The following is a 23858-nucleotide window of genomic DNA, read 5'->3' as shown; positions in this document are numbered from 1 at the left end:
CTAGTGTGAGCATTAGCAGGCAGGGGGATGAACAAACTAAAGCTGCGATACGTGCTGCTCCGTGTAATGGGAAGGCAGCGTGTCAGTGATCTGAGTGGGCTGCAGCTGCAACACACAACCTCTGTTCTGTGCACACATGTGTTCACGTGTGTACGTCTCGCTGTGTGTGTCTTTTACGCTCCTGCAGCGAGGCAGGTGTATAACTTTTTGGCTGCAAAATGCGAGCACAGGCACAGCACTGTGAACTTCTGCAATAGCACTGTTTTTTTTTATATATATATTTCTTTTTTTATTAGCGGGGTCTTTAGAGCATAAATATTCATTTCAATTTTCTCCGGTGTGTGTAGCCGACTTGTTGGTCGGTTTAGCCACATCACTGGAGTCTGTGTTTATATGGTGGCGGTAGCTCTGTAGCTCCTCTGTGTACAGCCCGCGCAGACAGCTGCAATGTTTTAGGCAGAACAGACATAGATTTCTATCGCTGACCCTAAGGCTGCTCATTAGAATTCAACACACCTCTCCCAAATCACCCCTACTCCCAACTCCCTCCCTCCCTCCCTGCCTCACCCCTCCTCTCTATTGCTGCCTGCTTTTTTTTCCTCTCCTCCTCTCTTGCTGTCTTACACATTGGAAGAGAATGAATGCTTAAAGCAAAGGGGTGAACCGTTGGTCAGCCATCATAACAATGAGTATGTGTGCTGCATACAGAGCAAACTCGCACTCTGCCGTAAAAACTGACAAAAACTTGCACGCAAAAAGACAACCGCTGCTGCACAACTGCACGCGTGAACGCACACAGATGCGCACTTGAATCCTCACAAAAAGAAAGAGCTGTGATATTATATTAATATTAAATCAAAACGATCCACAGGTCATAGGGGTCACTGGTACCTGCTGAAAATTGAAAGACCTATCGCCCGACACGCCCGGCTCCACCACCACCGGCAGTTTGTTTCCATGTCTGTCATCCCTAGTGGTAAAAAAAAAAAAGAAGACATATGCATCATATAACAAGAGCATATTTAGTCTCAGTCATGTACATTCCCATACACATATAGGCTAATGATTATATGCTCAGACAGAGGGCACATTCTGATACATTAATTGCTAATGCCTGCCGCATTCATTCTTAAGTAGGCAGATGTTTGTGTTGCACACTTCACCCACGTGTGTGTGTGTGTGTGTGCTTTTGTGTCGGTGTTATTGTCCCAGGCTAATTGAGCAATTCCACAGTGGGGGCAGCGGTGTTTAAGGTCACGGAGTGATGTGCTCTCCTGGAGCAGTTAGAAAGCCCCCACTTTCATAATGACTCTGCTTTTATCTCTGCAGCTGCTACAACTACTCCCAGACAAATGCACATACAAGCACATACACTGTCTGCTGAAGCACTTCTTCTCATCATCCATGCATATGTGAATGCTTTCTTATAACGTTACACACATCCAGACTAGAGCTCTCTCTCTCTTTATCACACACACACACACACACACTCGCATTCACAGAAATACTCCTTTTCATTCTTGTGCTTTTGGAGTCGAAGGAAACTCTGTGTACCGAGGGTTTGAAAAGATATCTCTGGGAAGACGCATTGAGCCTGTCATAAACTATTGAATTCACTGATACCTTTGAGATGTACAGATGTCTATTCAGATCAGTCAGTAATTGTGCAGCCCTAGTGTGTAGCTAGTTGGAGTTTATCAGCACCAGCAGCATTTATCTCCCAACAATGATTTTATATTACATTTGGAAGGTCTGGCGCAGAGAAATGTGCTGCACTCAGTAGTTTAAGCCTTTAAGTTATTTCTCAATACTGATGATCCCCCCCGCCCAAAAAAAAAAAAAACCCTGCCTCTCCCGTGTGTGTACAGTACTGTGCGTGCATGCTTGTGTTTGTGTTTGTTTGTGCGCATGTGCTTGCATGCCTGACCCGCACATGTGAGTTGAACAAACGCCAACACTGGTGGCCCTGTCTGTTTGTCCCATGCAGACGTTCTGTGAGTGTGTACCCAGCTCCTCCCAGCTCAAACACCGCTGGTCAGACTCTGAAACTGCCAGGGAGACCCCGGCCAAGGTAAGGCCCCGTCACCTCAACGTGTACATGCACACACAGGTAAGTATGCACATACACACACGCACACCAACACACACCGTAGCTAGAAACTGCACTACTGTCATGAATGAGTGGAATGGATGAATGAATTAATGAATGAAGCCCAGGGGAGTAACTTGCTACACTGTATATTTCATCCTTGTCTTAAACGCGTCATATCTCCGCGGTGGTTTTAAACACAGACTCGACGTTTCACTGCGTTAAACTCGATAAAACGCGCTTTTCAACGAGCCCCTGTTGTCCTTCGTTCCGTTCACGAATAAAAAGTTAGGAAAGATTTGTCTTACCGTTCAGTTCACCTGACGCATGGCTCCTTTCCCTCCAGTTTTGATCAATATCCAATCCGCCATCTTTGCATGTGACGTTCAGGGTCACTTCTAAAGTCAAGTCAAAAAAAGCTGAGATTCTTTTACTTGCTCCAGTGGCTGTGGTCATTTTACTTAGGGTACTAAGTAAGCAATCCTGTATTATACTGTGTAAGTAAGGGTACATTTGATAAAAATGACTATTAGACTGAAATATGTTGATATTAAAAAATGTTGAGTGGTACTTGTTTAATTCAAGGAAAAACAAATAAAACATCCATGAATACTGCCTGAAGGAAAGAACTAAATAAACAGATAAAGAAATTGAAGACAGAAAGTAAATAAACTTGACATTACCTACAATCTTAACTATCCACAATTTATTTGTTTGTGCAATTACTCCCTGTAATAGCAGTATGGGAGTTTTAATGGGTGACATAGCCTTTACTGTATATTCAGCTGAGGTTGTGCTGATTCTGAAAAAGACAAGTTTACACTGTAAAACACTTAGGGGAAAAAAAGAACAGGAACGTGTCAAAACAAAGAAAAAGGAAAGAAACTGAGTTTTATTTGGAAAAAAAACATTATTTTAAAGTCCCTAGTGAGATTTCAATGTTTTTGTATGCTAAAGCAGGTCTAGGTTTATATTAATACTGTGAAAATATCAAAGTGCTCAGTCTGCAGAGGAATACACACAGCCTGTGTTCAGAAACGGTGATCTTAAACAGTATGTCAGGATCTCCGTAACTTTGTGATGTCACATCAAAGCTGACTGTCACAGCTCTCCGCCATGCCCCAAGCCCCGCCCACCAAGACGGTCCTTCCAGCTGTGCAGGATGTGGTTTCTCTCTGTGTTTTATCTGAAGTCTGTTGCTGCAGAGAGAAACCTAAGAGAGGAGCTGTAAAATTTTACTGACTCTGAATATTATCAGTTTGTATTTGTATTTCACCGCTTCTTAAATCACAGTTTGATTTTCCTGCAACAACAGCCATATTGTGCATTATAGGTTGGCAGAGGCCTCAACAAACATTAAACAGGGCAGAAATGGTTGGATGGATAGAAATTACTCAAATGAACAAATGCAGCGTTATGTAAATGAAATCTCTTCATTAAACCCTTTTAAACGTCCTCTTGTCTATATATTCCACCGCCGTCATCTCAGTAAAAAACAGGGGCACGCAATGAATAGGTGACTTGCTCACCTGTGGAGGGGGATTATGCATCAGTGGCGACGATTTCCATCACAATCCGCTTCCCTTGCTGCGTCGGTGACGGCGGCGCGAAGGATTATTGCATATTACACCCTTACATTTTGCCACTGAGTGGCAGCGATGGCACAACCTTCAGCTGGGGGACCAAAACACACGAGAAATTAGCCCGGATTAGGCCCTGCGGATTCTTCGCACTGTGCCGAGTGATGATGGCTGCAATGGTGGTGGTGGGGGAAAGGAGCTTGTGGCAGAATTTGGGAGGAAGCTTTGTATTAAATACCGATGTGAACGTGTTATTCAAGCTCCAGGTGAATGAAATGGAAGAGGAATTAGCGAGAGCGTGTCCTTTTGAAATAGTGCCTTTGTGCTTGCTATTTATATATGTGCTAATTCAGCATTTAAAGCTGCAGGTGCCTTCATGTGCATCACTTGGGTGGCGTCAACTTGTGTCCTCCTATGAATCCATTTGTGTCCACATACAGAATATAATATACTATGTGTGCATTTTGTGTTTGAGATAGAGAAAGAGAGACAGATAGCGAGAGAGGGAGACAGCTTGCGAGACTCCTGCTGCTTTCCTGCTTATCTAATGAGCAGACAAAGCCTTTCGTCCAAGAACTGTCTGCCAATGCTCTTGCGTGGGAGGACAACATCATTTCCACAGAGAGGAATTCTCTCTCATTCTCTGCCTCTCCTTTTCTATCTCTCCATCAGAATTCCCCTGTTGTCCTGTCCAATCCCGTGGCGTGGCACGAGTTAGAGACAGGAGAGGATCTGAAAGTCAGCCGCTAATTACAGAGCGAGCTCCCACTGCGAGATTGAGCGACTCATTTAAAATAAAAAAAAAGCAGTGTTAAGAGGACGCTTACATCCCATTCTCAGTGCCGTCACCCTACTACCACTCTTGAGCTGAGATGAGAGATTGCGGTCCTGGAGCGTGTTGCCTTTTTGCATTTGATTTTTTTTTTTTTTTTTTTACTGACCATTGAAAAAGCAAATAAGCCGACAACAAAAGCTCCTTTTTTCTCCCTGTGATTCATTCTTGCAGACTTTATGTCAGGATGACCTTAGAAAAAAAAGGGAGATTTTGAATTGAATTGATTTTTTTGGAGGACAAAAGATTGTCACAGGGCCAGAACCTCAAGTAAACTGTGAGAGCAAAATACACAAAATATAATATATATTTTTTAAAAACAGCCTAACAGCTGCAAGATTTTTTTCCCCTCTCATGTGCCACCCAGTCAGTTACCTTCACTTCTGGCAGAATCGGTACGAATCTGTACGTCTAAAGCGTCTACCTTGTGGCGTAATTGGGTGAACATCTGTGGATCGTTACCAGCCTGTTGCAGTGAATGTGAAAAGTTTTGTGACAAAAACGCCTTCCCTCCCCTTTAGGGTTTGTCAGCTCCGTGTGTGTGTGTTTGTGTGTGTGTGTGTGCGCGCCTTGCTGTCAGCGTAATGGTTTGCCATCATATATCTCCCCCATGTTAAGTTAACAATCAGTATGCTATATAACGCCGTGTCGATGATGTGCTTCCACTGATGTCTTGGCCCCCGTCGGCGATGGAGCTCAGTGGAACTGTTTGAATGTTACATTGCTGCCATTCTGCAGAGTGAGACCATTATAGACATTACGTACAGCGCACGCACTCGCACAGACACGCACACATTCAGCCAAGTCACAATCTCTCCCAGCTGCACCTGCACTCGCATACACTAGGAAAAAAAAACGAGCTAAAAACACTGTTTGACATGCAAGGAGAGATTTCATCGTGCAGTCAGAGTCTACGTGTCGAGTTAGAACAAGGAGACAAAAAATGTTATGTGCGGCAATACTCCCCTGGAGCTCTTTTCTGTGATGATGTATTTGGGTGAGAAAACAGGGAGAAGTGGGAAGGTTCTGATAAAGCAGTGCTCCAGTTTTTTTCTTCATGTGCAATATGTGAATCCGCTTGCCTGTCTCTTGCAAGTGTTTGGCAGAAAGGAAAGGAGCTGTGTGCAAAATTATGTGTGTGTGAGTGTGTGCATGTGCATGTGCATTGGAAATTTAAGTGGCATGAAAGCATGTAGTGTCTGTGTGTATCTGTACATGTTTTTGTGTGTATATATATGTGTGTGTGTGTGTGTGTGTCTCTCCAACCCATTTGGACAAACAGAGCCTAGGGGCAGTTTTAAGCAACAGTGCTTCCATACGTGCCAGCGGTGTCCAGAAAAACAGCAGGCACAGTGAAGCTGGCTAATGCAGGGATGGAGGGAGGAAAAAAAATATAATGCATGAATTAAATCAATGTACTCAGATGCAGCCAAATGGCCTTTTATGTTTCAGAGTTGGAAGTAACACATCAAAATGTGCAAAGTCATGAAAGTACTAAACATCCTGTCAGAAATTATCTTTCTAGTCAACCAGATGTATATACCGTCTTCTTCAACAAGTCCATATTGGAGAGATGTTGTTTTTTGTTTTTTTTTGGTAACTCTTTACTTGACGCCTATCTCTATAACCATACTTATGAGTTATAATGCAGTTATAGCACTGTATAACTAACCCTCATAAATTATCATAATGCTTTATGACAATAATCATAACACACTATAAAGTATTTTATCATGACTTATAAGGTCAGGTATTATAATACATTATAATTGTTAGGAAATCACTGAAAATGCCCACATCGATATTGCATTATAAATATAGTTATAATGTGTTACAATTGGCTTATAAACGTGTATAACTATCATTATAAACGTGTATAATTATCATAAGGCAACAATAAACAATACAATTTTATAATGGCTTATAAGATCAAGTATTAGAGTTATAATGCTCTGTGATGCGTTATGCTTATTGTTATAATATGATATATAATAATATATGTTATGATAATTTATGAGTGTTTATAATGATAGTTATACATGTTTATAAGCCAATTGTAACACATTATAACTATATTTATAATGCATTATCGATGTGGGCATTGTCAGCGAGTTACTAACAATTATAACGTATTATAATACCTGACCTTATAAGTCATGATAAAATGCTTTATAGTGTGTTATGATTATTGTTATAAAGCATTATGGTCATTTATGAGTGTTTATAACTATAGTTATACAGTGCTATAACTGCATTATAACTCATTATAAGTATGGTTATAATACGTTATAGAGATAGGCGTCAAATAAAGTGTTACGTTTTTTTTAATCAACCATAAAATCCTTTTTTTTTAACATAGCAGGACACATCCAGCAGGGATTTACCAGGCTCAACAAAATTTTGCTCAGTGGCTCGATGCCCCATATGTGCCTTGTGAATGAGGCCGGGGGGGGGACAAATGAGGCCTGATGTGAGAAAACCATCCCCTCACATGAACCCCTTTTTGGGTGCATTTACGTTGGCTCCTGATTGGACAAAGGTGGGCTGCAATTGAGACCCATCCTCAGATCTAAACCAGGATGCATTTCCAGACCATAGAACACCATGTGGGCTTTTTTTATTTATTTTTTTTTTTTATGTCTTCCACCCAAAGACGGAGGATAGGAGAGTTTCCTGCACAACACAATTGATTTTCTTCACATTAAATAAACCATAAACCTTTTCTCGTAAAGCAGGCCATTAGCCGTCTATTAGTGTGCTTCCCTGTGCTTGTACGGCCAATTTACATATTAATGAGCTTGCTCTCACTCATACTTCCACATGCAAACCAATAACAAACACACACTCGCCTGCCCACACTTTTGAAGTGAGAACAACCTCCAGTGTAGGAGAAAAAAAAAAAAAGAAAGAATCAGAACGAGATCAGCTGCTGATTCATTTGGAGGAAGATGAGGGGGTTGCCAGGCATTGTTAATCATGCATAGGTGGGCCATATTGCTCTCTCTGCTATCCGTTGCCAGTTCTGTTGACCTGAGTGGAAAAACCGGTGCCAGATCATAAAGAGCCATCATATATAGGGCCTTTTATGGTCCAGTTAATGGAGACTCTGTTACTGGTAGAGGTCTGCCATTTTCCTCTAAGAGGATTCTACTGTCTCTTCGGTCATTTACAACTTATTGGCTCTGGGCTGAGGCGCATTTGTGTGAGTTTTTATTTCTCTTCCTCGATGATTTATTTATTTTTTTAATTCTCAGCATTTTTTCAGCTGTTTTCCTTCTCGACTGTTTGTTTCCCACCAGTGTGTCCAGGTAGCATCCCATCCTCCGTCTATCAACACCACTGCAGGGGTGTTTGGGCAAAAATAAAATCGCCCGGCTCCTCCAGAGTTTTTGAGAACTTTCAGTTTCAGGCTGGTTGACGATTGAAGATATCTACATTCTGTTGATATATAAATCATTCAAAACTACATGCAGACAGATGGGAATATGGTTATATCACTGAGCACTGAGCATCTGGCATTCAAAACATTCCCCGTGATGGATGAAAGTCATTTCTTTTTGAATAAAGCAGGTGTTATGCTGTAATTTTTTAATGTTTTTACCAATTGCAATACTAACGGCTACTTTTTCCTCTTCTTTCCCTCCTTCCCTCCTCATTTCCTACCCCCATCCCTCCTTCCTTCCTTCCTTCCCTCCCTCCCTCCTTCTTGTCTCCTTCCAGAGGATGAGCTGCAGCTACCTGCTCTGCACCATCCTGCTCTTCGTGGCCGTCTTGCTGGCCGTTACAGTGACCGGCACCATCCTTTTTATGAATCACTACCAGGCCCCGCCCATGTCCGATGGCCTCCCCCACATCTCCACCAATCAGGACGAAGCGAACGCCCTGGTCACCGTCGAGAGAGGAGACGGCTCTCGCATCAACATCTTCATCGACCCCAACTGTCCCGACTATAACAGTAACTTTTTGCGGCTGGAGGGCGTGCAGACCTCGCTGCTGCACTCGCTCACCGACCACGACTCCGACCTGAAGTCGGTCAAAGGCCAGGACCGGGCTCTGCTCGTCAACCTGGCCGAGGAGGTGGCCAAGCTGTCGGCCCACGCGGGGCAGCTGAAAATGGACTATGAGTCTCTACGCAGGGGGCAAGGAAGCCTGGGGCAAGACCTGAACACGCTGCAGACGGAGCAGGGGCGCCTCATACAGGTCAGACTCACTCACACGCACGCACACGCTGCATCTTTACGCGCAGAAATAAGATATTTTGTACAGAAAACTATCGTTAAAAAGGGGTTTGCTGCTGCTGTCTTTTTTTATGGCTGTATTTAATTAGTCGGCGAGTGGCTGAGCAGTAAAACAGATGAACTGAATCCACTGAACACGACTCACTCCTCCTGAAGTCAGGACTTTAAGCACTGTACAGAGGAGCTCGAGGGACTGGATTGCGAAACATCTATCAATCCGTATCGATTGCCAAACCACCTCAAGACGGGCGACAGCTCATTGGACTTGCAAGTTTTTTTTTTTTCTCGTGGTCGGCCTTGTTTAGTCTCTTCCTTTCTCCTGACTGCACAATGAAAACACCATCATTCACTCATCCGGCACCAAGTCGACCATGTTAATTTCTCTTCACACTGTACGCGCTCGGTAACGGCGAGATTAAAGTGCAAATAGGGCTCGTGTTCCACTGAGTATAACTTAACTCGGTTGGAGTGTTTGAAGATGAGGTCACAGGGGAGGAAATGCCCATCATGATTGGAGACGCAGAACAAGTTGCACATTAATTCAGCGAGATAACATAATGTTTCCCTCGATGACTAAGACAGGCTCAACATTGGATGGAAACATAATTAGACCCCCTTTTAGTTTCACACTGTCCACACTGATTTATTGACGATGTGTTTCCTAAATGCGCGTGGAAAATCTTTACACTACATGCTCTTAATTTTGGCCCTCCGTCTGGTCTGGCTCGGCCTCTCCATTCTGCAGTAAATAGATTTCATAGCTGCCAGCCAGTCGGCTTAAAACAACCGAATGCACTCCACTCCTGACAATCCTTCTCTTTTTTTAAAAAACAACAGACCTTTTTAGCTCAGGGTGTCAACATTGTTCAGAAATCACTGGATTGGTGCGCGGCCTGCCTCCGTGGGCCGAGGAACCATGGGTGTTGATTGGGAACACAATAGAAGCATCGAGAGGGACGGTCCCCCTTTTTTTTTTACTGTTGTTAATGTGGTGTAGGTGGCAAAGTGCAGTGGGCACCGGAGCCGTCGGGAGGTGGTGCTGCTGCTGGCAGCCCAGAAACTCCAGGTGATTGATTTTCTCTTTTGAGGCGAGGCATGTGGTGTGCATATCCGCTGTTTCTGCCTGACACCGTGGTGTGACTGTGTGATCTATGAGCCACCTGTGGCCAGGACTTCTGATTTATACGATGACACAGAGCTGACTGTGCCAGTGTTAGTAATGGCTCTGTGTGCGTCGCTGCCCCACCTCCCCCGAAGAAACAGTCTCTCCCCCTGAAACATAGACAGAATCCCCTTCCACACACACACACACACACACATACACACCCCTGAGGTGACGAGCAGGAGCCTCTGATTTCTGTGGGTTTATGACCAATCTTGTTTTCAACAATTTTCTCTTTTTGTGTGCAGCTCACAGCTTCAGATAGAAAGATACCCCAAAGAACAATCATTTGTATTCAAATGAATCACACGATGAGGTGAAAGACGGACAGTGACAGACAGACAAGATGAGACATGTCACATGTGTTGGCTCAAAATCAAAAGTCTTTATTCCATTTCCTTCCTTTATTAGAAACCCAAAATACAGCAGATATCATACTGTAGATCATCTTCAATATCTTTCAAGTCCATCTTGTCGCACATCTTCAACATTCACTTCTAAATATGTGATGTTGTCATCTTTTTTTATTATCAATGAGTCTAATCATATTCTTCTATTCTATTCAATCTTATGTGCTTGATGTGCACCAGTGTGTCAGTGTCTTTGCTCCACCATCAGAAACCCCTCAGCACATCAGAGGTCATGGACCTGAACCCTTTGGGACTCCACATGGATTGATCCAGCATTGACCCAGGGCCGGCCCAAGTCTCCATGGGGCCCTAAGCTAAATTTTATATTGGGGCCCACTATTACTGCCAATAATACTGATTGTTGATAATTTGCACACCTACTACAAACTTTCATTTTTCTAATCCGTCATTATGAATGAAGCCTGGCATGTTTTTACCCATCTATGGTTTTTAATCTGAAATGGAACCCAATTGCATTTTACACTTAATATTCAAAATTATGTGGTATTGAGTGGGATACTGAATGTGATCTAGGCCTACAACTAAATCTAACAAAATAAACTAATACACAATACATTTTCCATAAGCACGTCATCTGCTTCTTTTATTTTTGGTTTAAAAAAAAACTGCAACAGCATTGTGAAACGTAACAACAACAATTAAGGGACAGAAGTTACACACTAAAGATTTAAAAAAGGGAATTACTCTTTGGGGCCCCAGTGCTCACGGGGCCCTAAGCAGGTGCTTTGTCCGGCTCTGGCTTGATCTCTTCAGATTCATGAACGCCAATGGCAGCGACATTAGCCTGTGATTACTAGATGCAACCTGAGACCATTCTATGTTCCTGAAACTGCATTCAGACAAACGATATCCAGTAATTAGTGGATTCTGGTGCTGTGACACGGCCGTGAACAAGAGGCTTTTACTGTACATATATAAAAGGACAGCGCCTCAGTGATGTGCAGTAGTTGTACTGTACTGTAGCTCGTCATGTACACTTGTTGACACTAATAGAAACTGCGTGTCTGCATTTAGGAAAAAGTAGCATCAGCTAAAGATCACAGTTTATGTAAAATCCAAGCAAAAATGTTTAACACTGAATCCAAATTACCCAAATCTTCACAGTACTTCACCATCCTCACATTGCTGCAGTGTGAAACTTCACATCTTATAAAGTGTGCTCTTGAAGGTCTCCTCTCTGCCTCTTAGGGTGCTGTCTCCACGGATCTTTCTCAGCGCAAAATCTTTGGTCAGTGCTATGAATAACATTAATAGCTGTTAATATATATTTTTGTTCCGACTAGCACTGGCAGCCCTGTGCACAGGCCGTGCAAGGCAACCGTGTATAATTCCCACTAGCTGGGGTGAGCACAGGCTCTGTCACCTCATGCACTTAAGCATGGAAAAAAGAAATTGGAAGGGTTAGATCCTCCATAGGAGAACTGGCATAAAATGTAGTCCACATATTAAACCGACTTGACATGCAGTTCTGCAAAACAACTGCAAGAAGGTAAAGGCTTCGCGGAAGACGTGACTTACCGCTTCCCTTGAACCGCGGGTCACAGTTTAAACTGAATCATGTGCCTGTGGAATACTAATGTTTTCGGACAAGCAACACCCACAACCTCTGCAGAGGATCTCAGAGCAAAACCTCTGCTCCTGTGAAATAGAAAACCATATTGCCTCAAGATGTTCATCCTGGTCAACACAAAGCCCTTTGAGGACGTGAGAGAAGAATATCAATAGAGGTGCTTGTTGCAGCTCTCAGCCACAGATATGAGTAACTCAAAAATGCTCAGTAGGAGCCGATAAACACAAAACATAAAACATGGAAACCCAATTGGGGGCAAAATGGGCCAAAATGGGTCGACATCAAAGATTTAGCCCACCAATTCAAGGCAATGAAGAATATCACTAGATCAATACCAACTTGTACTGCAAACTTGTATTACAAATAAAACAGAATCACAATAATGCATTTATGATAAATACAATATAAACAGACTAATGTTTATACTCTTCTCACATTATTTCAAATTTTTTGCAATGAATTTCAAATCTAGAGAAATCCTTTATTTTATGACTGTAATACAAACATTACAGGGTCGCCTGTCAGTCGCCCACAAATTGTGTGTTTGCTCATAATGTTGCAGGTGCAAGGGACTTTTTTTTTTTTGAAGTGAGACAATGACAATAAGTGCACAGTAACATTGAGGGCTCATTCCAGCTTTTTATGTCATGAATAATGATTTGATTTCACCGCTGGACCTGCCCTCCTCCCACACACCTACACTAAACTACACATGAGCAAAATCAAACGCCTGATGAAAGATCAGAGAGTCTACGTATGGTATGACACTGATTTGCTATGAAAACATTCCCTTTATGCGTGAAGGTCCTGTCCATCATCAGCGTAATCTTTTATTCATTGTTTTTTTTTTTTTGCTTCTCATATGTCTAGGCTTTCTGAGGCTGTTTAATGAGAGGGATGCAGTGAGGCAGAGTTTGGCCTACCATTTGTGTACCGCATCATACTGTTAGTCAAGTCTAGTACTTATCGACTGGATAGTAAAATCTAAAACCCCATCTTTAAGAATATTGATAAAACCAAAGATGCTAATGGAGAAGAATACAAAACCCTTTTTGTTTTTCCGTTTTACTCCCTTGGTTCAAAATGAGCATCTTTCTTGAAAAAAAAAAAAAGTACTATTCAGGCGAAGCTTATTGGTTTCAGAGAAAGAAAACACAGGGAAAACAATTAACCACCCAGAGGCTCTTGAGGAGGAGGTGGAGGAGATGAAGATGTGCATCTGCATCTCAGATGCCGAGAGATGAAAATGATGGTGGGGTGAACGAAGAATGCCTGATGTGGAGATGTGGAGCTGGTGAAGTGCAGCTCAATGGGGAGAGGAAGGGGTTAACGGTCAATACATTGAGTCTGACTGGACCCTATGGACATCTGATGGTTGATATTAGCATCACAAGCATGAAATCATTACTCTGACCCAGTATAACCCTAATGTAATGATTATTTTCATTAGCAATAATGTGCTTGTTAAATTTCTGATTAATCATGTCGTCTCTTGTTAATGCATTTTTTGATTAGTCTGATCAACAGACCACAACCTAAAGTTTATATCATTATAAACAGCAAATCCTCACAATGGAGAAGATGCAGCAAGAAAATGACTCAAACATTAAATCAGAAAAACACCTTTATCGATTATTAGGCTAATTGTTTCAGGTCTGAGTTTACAACACTCAGATTGTGTTTGAAACACATGGCAATACACAACTACATGAATTAGCATAAATGTGGTTCATGTGGTGTCATTACAGATTGTGTGTCTGCAGTGGATCATCAGGTCCAGAGAGTTTTTTCTCATTACATTTTAAACTTGTAGCTAAAATGTTCTTGTTGTTGTTCAACTAGTCAAGAAGAAAGAGACGGTGACTTGTGACTTCACGGCTCCTCTCACTTCTCCCATCTGCTCCTCCGCGGCTGCAGTCGGCTGGGCGGCCTCTGCCTGTGAGGTGAAGATGTTGTTGTATTAGGCAGATGGCGAATGAATTACTTCTCCTTTTTTTTTCCTATTACTTGCCATTTTCAGCCGTGCGACTCCTCCCTGCTCTGTGACTTTACCTTCACAGGGAGCTTGTCTTTACCTTATGGAACATCTGATTCAGGCCAACAGGAACGCACACCTTGTTGTCAGCTTCAGCAAAAAAAAGAAATTGATAATTCAGTCGTGTGTAAAGCAGTTAGGTTTAGATGCAAAACATCAAAACATTACATGCATTTAAGCTCCGGTAACAACTACAAAAACTTGACTTTTTCGAGCAGGTGCGCTCATTATTAGCGCGCGATTCGTGTCGAGGTTTAATAGGAGGCTCTTTTTAGAAACGTTAATTCAACCTCCTTTCATGAGTCTGACACAGATCTGTTAGAAAAGGGGAAAAAAAACACCCAAATTTGCCTGGATTTTTAAAACCTCGACTCACAAAAGAAAACCTCTTGTGTTAAGTGCTGCGGTGTAACTGATTCTGTGAGCCAATGCAAAGGCTGCCTAATGAGAGCTAATTACACCGCCATCCTAATAGATGTGTCAGTCAAGGCTTAGCATTAACACCGCAGACACTCCTCTGCTTTTGTCTCTCACACACACAAACATGCAGTGTGTATACTATAAATATATGTCAACACTATAGAAAAAATGTTAAATCTATTCTGCACACAAGAAAGTCGACAACTAACCTGTCTTATTTAGTAATATCCAAACCTTTTTTAAAAATCTAAAACAGACAGCCTCACCTCTCCACAGATGCACACAGAAAGCAGTCGTCCCCGACAATGACACATTCACAAAGCAGAAAACCTAGTTTTCTTTGCTTTCATCCAGCTTAGCCGCTGTGCACAATGGGTCATTTCTGTTGTGTATTTATGCGTGTGGTTTTCTTTGTACTTGCATGTGGGTGCAAATGTGTCGTGTTGTTTGCATTTGTGTCTGTCTGTGTGCGCGCGTGTGTGTGGGTTAAAGCTCCAGTGTCCATGTAATATGATTGCAGTGCAGCCTCCTGTGCCTCAGAGGTGCGTTGCATAGATATTGAGGCCAGAGAGAGGCCACTGGAGCTGCTGTCTAACGCAGGTTTAACACCTGAATGCGACTGTGCAGATGTAGCTTTGATGGGAGACTCTGCATGACTTTGAGCACAGCGGGTCTCCTCGGGTGTTTGTTAGGGTGTGCATGTGTGTGAGAGTGATTGGAAGGGGGTGAAAGTGAAGGAGCAAAAGAGTTTGGATAGCGAAAGTGAGAGCAATGTCTCTCACAACTTCAAAAGTACCCTATGTGTGTGTGTGTAGCCTACATATAAGACCCAACACCTGGCTGTGTGCATAGGCGTCGGCCCAACTAGGGCAATATGTGAGAACGACCTTTCTGCAGAGAACGGCACATAAAGGGCTGCAGGAAACAAAGTGACCACAGCAGATCAGAGAGGTTACCCTGCTCTCTACCAGGCCGAGCACACACATTCATCACCAGCCTTCCCACAGGGCTCTGCGTGTTTCACGGCAATCGCCAGGGTGCATTACGGGGGGATAGGATACCATGTGGTGCCTTTGCTACACAGGGCGGTCTTTGGACCTGTGCGTTTCTTAAGGTCCCTGAAGGGCTCTATACTGCACCAGTGGTAATATGGTGCATGTTGTAGCCCAGTTTAATTTAAGTATAATTTACATAAACTGTGTTAGGTTTGTATAGAATGAATAGCAAAACATATTACATAGAGTCCTATTGTACATCCACCATTATTTTTTTAAATTTTTGTCAAAGTCAGAGTGTCACATGGTCATGCGGTTGGCACCACTTTGAAAACTGTCCTTGCTGGTGTGTTCAAGGACGCTCTGACATCTGAGTTTGCTGCTGAAGAGCACTACATGTATATATCCACATGTTTTAAAGCAGGCATCAAAATCCAGAGGAGAAATGTTGGTGCGGTGAAATAGATCAAGTGAATTTGGTCTTTTATCATTGTATTTTCAAACGTCTGATGGTGGAGCATCGCTTTCATGATCCCCCTGAGTCCCCTCTTGCTTTGCTGTGGGAAAAAAAATAAAAATGTTTTGGATTGCTGGTCTGAAAGTCATCGATCACTGTGGGGCAGGGAACGCACTTTGAGCAGCCGCTCAGTCAGAAACACAAAAGAAGGAGATGAGCTAGTTGTGTATTTCTTATTTCTCAAGTGGTTGAGCCATGATGAAAATTTGATGTCTTCTTAATGTCACTCCGGCTGCACTTGTACTCTCACAAATATGTTTCCTTTTCAAAATAGCTCGGACCGGCTGTTCTGCTCCTCAGAATTACAGAACTACTTGACAAATGTGTCTTCTTTGAATCACACACCATTTGAATTCAGCGCAGGCACAGACTCTTCCACTGACTATTTAATTTAATGGTCGTAGCAGAAGAAACGCTAACCATTACATGTTTTAAAATCGGCTTTGGTATGGTGAAAATTTTAAGAACTTTAAGAAATAATGACTTTAAAATGTCTGATTGGTCACTTTTATAAATGTAATGAAAGAAATGGAAAGCACTTTCTGCCTGGAGCTTTTAAAAAAACACTTTGAGGGATAATCAGACCAGACATGCTGTAATGGAAGTCACAGTTTTTATTTAATCAGGTAAAAGACAAACAAACAACAGCGCGTAATTACACTGTTAATGGCTTTTAACCATGGATATGTTTTCTTGTGTCTTGCAGCTGCTGTCAGACAGCCAGATCAACATGGTGAAGGTAGTGAACTCAGTGAGCGATGCGCTTAATGCCATGCAGAAGGAGAACGTGGGCCTGAAGGCGCGTGTCAAGGCCGACTTGCAGAGGGCACCAGTCAGAGGAGCTCGACTCAAGGGCTGCTCCAATGGTAAGAGAAATGAGGCATGTCCCCGGCTGCATGTCCCTGTCTGGGAGAGACTGGATTTCCTTTTCTTTTTTTTTTCTTTTTTTTGTGGTTTTGTCTGTCTGATATTCAATGTGTCCCTCTGTGTCTGTGTGGACAATAATTCATACATCAGTAGCTACCTATATGTTTGACCTTGTCTCCCGCTGTATTCTGCTCCATGTCGCGATCCCCTCCATCTGTCTGCACCACGCCGCTGTAAAAAAAAAATATATATATATATATATATTCCAGTGTGGTCTGTCTGTTCTCCATCTCACTACGTATTCATCCAAAGCCCAGCCTCTCCTGCTGATATCAGTATGCCTCCCTGGGCTGCATCTCATCCACATTATCCCGTGGCCTTCGAAGGGGATGTGGATTTTTTTTTTTTTTCTTACTGTACTGTACATGAGAAATGACTTGCATGTCCATTGCGCCGTGTTTCTGAGAAGCCGAGAAGAGGGCCTGAGGCAGCATCCCATTGGAAGGCTTTTAACCAGGCACAGCATACCCAATGGCATTCCCCTGTTGGATTTGCCTTACATAGGTAACCAAGGAGCACAGAGTGGAAGTCATTCATGTATAGCGTACAGTATGCATAATGGGGCGAGAGACATTCTGTTCACGTTATTCGCTGAGAAGCATGATGTGAGAGTACGCTAGATGTTTCATGCATTTGCAAAAAACATTTGGGCCCAGGCATGTACTGGGAATGTTCAATAAGAGCTGAGGAATATTTCCAAGCTGTCAGACTCACTTTTCACTCGAAGGGGTAGCGGAGTTCGATACATGACGTACGCTGTTTTATTAATATGCCGCCTTACACACAGTTTGGGCCTGTGGCATCATCAGACTAATTGATGCAATTGAGTAATTAGCTGGCACACCTGCTACCTATCAGCTGTGGTTTGCTAAAAAATTTCTAGCTGCTCCTGACAATGGTTTGAAAGTAAAACTGAAAGCTGGAGCGTTGCGTCTGTGTGGGAACTCTCTGGAGGAGCTCTTCTCTTCTCTTCTCTTCCTCTTGAAACATTCGCTGGTATGCAGTTGCAACTGTAGCAGTTAACATATTCACAGTCAATATACATACTGTATTGACATTGCGATGAAGGTGGAGTACACATCGGACACGTCTTCAGTCTTATCGATGCACGGAGGCAAAAAATAAATATGCATCTTTGAAATGGAAATTAGATCTTTATTCTGTATCTAATCAATATTACTGACATGTATAGAGGGCACATCAGTGATGCACAACTGCACCTAAAATCACATCTAAGACCTGCATGATAAGACCGAGCAAGAATTTGTAAAAGTGAAATTTTTTCAGGTAAAATGTTTCCATAGGGGTGGATGAGCTAATAAATTATTAAAAAACCCATTCAATCAGCTATAAAGGCTGGAAACAGGGCTGTTATCTTAACTGTTGGAAAGGTGGACAACATGGTTTTCACAGGACAGTGGGACTAGACTTCTTTGAGGCTCTGTCCGTGGTGCTGAAATGGCTGGTGATGTCGTCTTTATGCCTCACACACATTGTACCTTCCAGAGTTTTTTCCTCCCTGTTTTAACACAGCTTCTTCAGACAAAGCGGAACTCTAGGCGGCAATAAATAATAAATCAATCAATAGAGAAATTACACTTTAGATCTTGGCAGAATTGTGATCTCGCAGCAGGTGTCATAGTCCAATTGTAGAATTATTTCTTGGAGCTTTGCTTTAATTTGCTATCTCCTGGCTATATAGTAATGATACAAGCGAAAGAGGCAGAAACAGTTTTTGTTCCCCCATTGTGAAGGAAATCATTAGTCAATTTATGAGCTGCATAGCTTTTCCTATCTCGCATGCACAGTCTATGGAGAAAGCACAATTACAGCAGCACCTCACAATATGATGCAATGAGATGTGAAGTAAAAAGCCTTTCTGAAAAGAGCCTTAACAGAGAATAAACATTAAAAGTCTCGGAGCATAATATTTACTGCATGGCTAATGTCTGGCATTATATTAACGGAGGTGCAGCTGGGAAAACACTGGGTGAAGTGTCCAGAATAAAGAATAATTATAATGCAAGCTCCATGTATTTTCAAACTATATAACATGGTTAAGTCAGTATGCAGTTAAAGGTTGTAATGGTGATTGCGTCAGCTCTGTTGTGGCTGTTGGAGCGTTGCTCGTACGCTGCTCCTGTTCTCATTATTTCAGAGGGAACCTGGTGGAAACAGGTGTCCAGTTCAGTCAGCTCTCTGGAAGAGACTACAGCTCATTATTAATATTTTTTCCTACACACACAGAACAGCCTCCGTTTGGAGGAGTTTTATGTGGGAAAGAGGTCCCATGTGTTAGGAAGTTTTACTGTTCCAGTTTATATACGGTACTTGTGGGGATAAGGGGTTATTATCGAAATGTGCAGAGCTTTTCATTAGCCGTAGTGCAAGAGATATTCATGGAAAGCACGGTGGACTTCATGCTGATGGCTTGAATTTACCATTCTTTGTGACATTAGATGTGAGAGAATAAATATTTCGTTGTTTACTTGACATATGTAAATATGGGCCCCCTGGAGAGTTTCCTATATACTCTATTCATTTCTGTGCATTGCCTGCAAGCGAAGATAAAGCATTTAGTTCGAAACCAGATTCAAATTCTCATTTGCTCTGACTGTTAATGTTTCTCACGGTGCTGAGTCTGTCAGGCATTCAGAGCCTTTCCCCTGGCTAATATTTTTGAATATTCTTAAAACGGCAGCAATTTTACCCTCTCCTGTTCTTACCACTGCAATATCGCACCTGACAGGTCATTATATGTCCCCGGGCTCTATACAGACAAAGGGAGGAGGCAATAACAGCCAAGTCTCATGCAATGACAGTCTCCCCCCTTTTTGCAGCTCAATTTGTAGCTTTTTACTTCTGTATAGAGCCAGGAGTCAGTTAATTAAAACAAATCTTTAAGAAATGAGTTCCCAATTAGGGTGTAATAACTACTTTGCAATAACAAAGGCGCTATCTTCAGGGTATATGTCGCTGTTATTTGATTTATAATTTATTATCCTTGTATGCTTCATGTAAACATTCACAGTATCCACAGAGTGCTTCGCATTGACCCATTTAAAGCATAGATATCCCAAAGCTATGTTAATGTCAGGGGTAAAAGCTGGAGAACGTTCAGACTAATTGAAGAATCGGCATCGAGGTTCAGCACCATGGACAGAGCTTCACGTGTCCAAGGTTCTTCATGCACATACTCCATGTACTATATAATATGATAATACCTGTGTAAAAGTCGAGTAAAACATAAAACATGCATAGGATTATCTAAATGTCATGTGTGCATGTACGTGTATAGTACACTCCACAGTTAAGTCCATCCATCAAATCCCTATTGAGAAGCAGCTCTGTGCAGGTTTCCACTCCTGTTTCTCCAACACAAGCCATCCAATCAGTCTACGTTTCTGTTGCCTTGACATCTTACCGAAGAGATCTACACTTAACGATAAAACCAACTATAAAAACATCAGCTCAAATTGCAAATGATAAACAGCGCTCACATCTTCTCTACATGCAATAAATTGTTTATTTATTATAACACGCTTGTGTGGATTATCTCGCTTTTGCCTATTTGTGTGTTGTATCCTTTACGGAAATTCCTTATCTCATTATTATCAATTTGATGTATGCGCTACACCAGAATAATGTTTCATAATATATCTATTTGTGCTGCTGTATCATTCTGACATATGGTCAGTCCGGCAGGAACTGTTTAATATATTAACTGTTCACAATGAGTTGCTGTAAGTGAATAAAAACAATGCTGTTACAAACAGAACGGCACATTTTCAGTCTGCACAAGTGCGTTTTTATGTATTTAATACACAACTATAAATATCTGCGACTGCGTGTCTGTCCCTCTGAAACCACCGCAGGAGTTCTACTTCTCTTTCGGCTTTACAAGTTTAGAAGTTTATATCTTTTGTCAGTTGTAAACATGTACATTTGGCATTTACTAGATTTCTTTAGTATTGTTGTTGTTATTATCATTATTCCTGCCATATGAATTATTCTGTTTTCTGAGTAATGCACTATAAAAAGAGAGAGGCAGAGAAAAGCCAAAGCATGAATACATTTTAGATGCAGGACATTTTCACGGTTGGAAACCAACAGCGATGCTTTCCACTAAATGAGCAGTGTTAGCAGAGGATAGGAGGACAGGGTGCATTTAAATGAGTTCACGTCCTACTGTGCACTGTCTGCCGTGTCAGAGTGACTTACTTTGGGAGGGTTTATGTGACTGATGATTGTGTCTCCATACAGATGCAATACGGGACAACTAACATCTTCTGTCTATGTGTCCACACCCCTGATACACCTCACCTTCATGGAGCTGTCTCTCTCCATCTCTGTATTAAAAATACATCAATAAGCCACAGCATCACAATGGGTGTCATGCTCCTTTATAATCACTTGCTGTCCTTTTGAGTCGGTCTCACATCCTGCTGCTGCAAATCCTCGACAGAGCACCAAATCTGCAAGCTGAAAATATCCCCCCCTCCCCGACAAATGCACGTCTGTCGTCCATTTGGAGCCACATCTGCTGGAAACTACAGAGCCGACCTGTGTTAGGAGGAAACTCTGCCTTTTTATTAGAACATATGTCAGCAGGGACTCAAAAGTTCAGAGAGCAGCGGCAGACAAATCTGTTGAAAATGTGACGTGTGTTTAATTAAATTTTCTGGCTAAAGAAATACGGAATATCACCAGCTTTGTCCTTTAACATTATCAAAGAGCTCTAATCTTTAAAACTGGACACACACCCAGGAGAGAGAACTGCAGTGTGTAGGAGAATGTAAAGGCACAGAGGAGCAGGTTCAGGTAAAACAAAGTTAACTGTGTCAGTAATTCAGAGCAGGGTTTATCAGCAGGGGAGACACGCAGGTAAACAAAGCCAGAGGGGTGAAGCCAGCAGGCAAAGACCTGGAATTAACTTTTAATCTGCCCAGCATCCTCTTTTTGACACACAGCGAGTTCAAAAACTGCAGCTTTTTTTCCCTGCGAGCTTTAGCGAGTAAATGCAAATGCACATAATCCAGATAACATATCCAGATACGGATCAGGTGTTATCCAGCAGGTAGACCGAAATGGTAATGATGCAAAATGCAACAACAATCTGGCTGGCAACTTGACGGAAAGTTGCCTGTATAGTATATGAGAGCTAATTAGAGGCTTGGGAACTGGTGGGCAGGTGAGTGTGGGAATCAGGTGATGGCTGAAGGCGGGAAACACTGACAATTCTAGAGAGCTAACGCTTCCTGCAGGGCAGGAGGGAACAGGAGGCTCCGAGATGACAGGAGGAATTAGCGACGGGAAAACTGACAGCGAAGAGGCAGGCGGTGTGAAGAAGTGGTTGTAGCCCCGACTAGAAACTTCCTGTGACACGTTTGATGTCGAGGGTGCAGGTTTCGGCTCTGAAGAAGGGGGAGAACAGTGGAGAAATTACCAAACAACGGATGATCAAAAACTCTTAACCCGGTGGTGAGCGAGTAAAAGTTGTAGCGGCAAGCCGAGCTGAAACCGGACCTGGAGAAAGAGTCGGGGTCAGAAGACTTCTCTCTCCTGCGAGGGATCCGATCATTAAGCTGAAACTCTTTGAAAGCCTTTGTTAGAGAGGAGCAAATTCTTAAATAATGATGATATTGTCTTTTTTTAACGTCCCATGAAACCCTAGACGGCTTCAGTTTCCTGTAATGAAAAGAAGAAGTGGGAAATGCTAAGTCGGAGCTTATTAGCCGAGGCTTACACAGAGAAACGGAAAAGCTTCGGGGAGACCAAACATTCTGCATCGTGTAGGGAGTATAAAAAAAAAAAAATCTTGTATGGCCTTTTCAAGAGCTCTCCAGGCTGTTTTAAATTCAGGAGTTTGACCTGGTGAAGGGCTGGCATGCATAATCTATGACATTGTCCTCATCACAGAGTTCCCCTCCCGCTTCCTGGGGAATAGATTTTGTGTCCCTAGCGTCGGATGGGTTTCTCAGTCACAGACAAGGGTGTTACTGTTCTGCTCTGCTGTAGCGTACAAGCCTCCTGTCTTCTGTGCACTAACTCTCCCCGAATTCTCTTTCCGCCTGTCTGTTATATACCCTCTCCTCACTTTCTGTCTCTGTATCACTGGAACGCACATACATATACCTCAGTCCTCGCCGAGCCGCGCCTCTGCGTCTCTCCCACTTTTCTTTCCTCCTTGTTTATCGTCTCACCTGCTCCACCCTTTCGCCGTCCTCATATTGACCTTCCTGCTTTCTGTCTCTTTTTTTTCACGGTTTTATCTCCGGCACACTTAGACTCTGTCATCTATCACCCGCCCATCCGTCTCATCATCTATCGCTTCCTCCCTCAGACATTCTCTACCTCCTCATTGCTCTTCCCCATCCTCTTCAAGAGCCACCCTTTTGGAAACTTCGTGTTTGCTTCGTGTCTTTATGTGCATCTCTAGCTAGCGGCTGCAGGCAGAAGACACGGGCGTGACAAAAGTTATCTCATGTTTCCCCTCATCTGCCCTTTATTACCTGATCTTTTCTTTCTTTCTTTTTTTTTTTTTACTTTGCAGCTCCGAGCACTCTTAGCCTCTTAGCCTCTTAGCGAGCCGGACCGGACCTCATTTATTTCACGGCTCCTTACTCTCACCTCTCCCCAGGCTCGCGTCCCCGTGACTGCGGTGATCTGTACGCCAGTGGTCAGAGAGAGGACGGCATCTACTCCGTGTTTCCCGTGCACCACCCTGCAGGCTTCCAGGTCTACTGTGACATGACCACAGATGGAGGAGGCTGGACAGTGAGTCAGAGGAAAAAACACACACAAACACACACACACTTAAGCTGTGCATATCACTAAAATAGAAACATCCACTCAGTCGCTACATTTTCTGCAGGGTTTGTAATGAAGATGAAATAAAAACAGGGAAATGGAATGGCTTTTTTCCTTTTTTTCACCGTCCCTGCTTTTACCAACCCGCTCTTATTTACCAAATACACCGCAAATAAAAATGATTCACTCGGCACAAACATTTCTAACTGCACCATCGTCTCCGTCATCTAGTAAATGAGCTTTTATACTATG

The 23858-nt window shown here is 42.6% G+C and overlaps 1 protein-coding gene across 3 annotated transcripts in view; it reads left to right on the top strand.

The window, feature by feature from the left end:
• Nucleotides 1–23858, top strand: part of fibcd1b (fibrinogen C domain containing 1b) — a 103514-nt gene that overhangs the window by 25773 nt on the left and 53883 nt on the right. The window contains exons 2-5 of one of the 3 annotated variants that reach the window (XM_085793067.1): nt 1988–2110; nt 8222–8701; nt 16576–16735; nt 23437–23573. In XM_085793067.1, coding sequence (XP_085649193.1) covers nt 1988–2110; nt 8222–8701; nt 16576–16735; nt 23437–23573 — 900 coding nt within the window. The remainder of the gene's footprint in view (nt 1–1987; nt 2111–8221; nt 8702–16575; nt 16736–23436; nt 23574–23858) is intronic. The other 2 variants (XM_085793068.1, XM_085793069.1) reach the window with 2 other exon arrangements.

The sequence above is a fragment of the Trachurus japonicus genome, chromosome 12 (genome assembly GCF_045865225.1).
Source record: "Trachurus japonicus isolate A0001 chromosome 12, Traja_1.0".
Lineage (NCBI taxonomy): Eukaryota > Metazoa > Chordata > Actinopteri > Carangiformes > Carangidae > Trachurus > Trachurus japonicus.
Note: the sequence above shows the minus strand (reverse complement) of the source record. Positions and strands in the feature narration are given on the sequence as shown.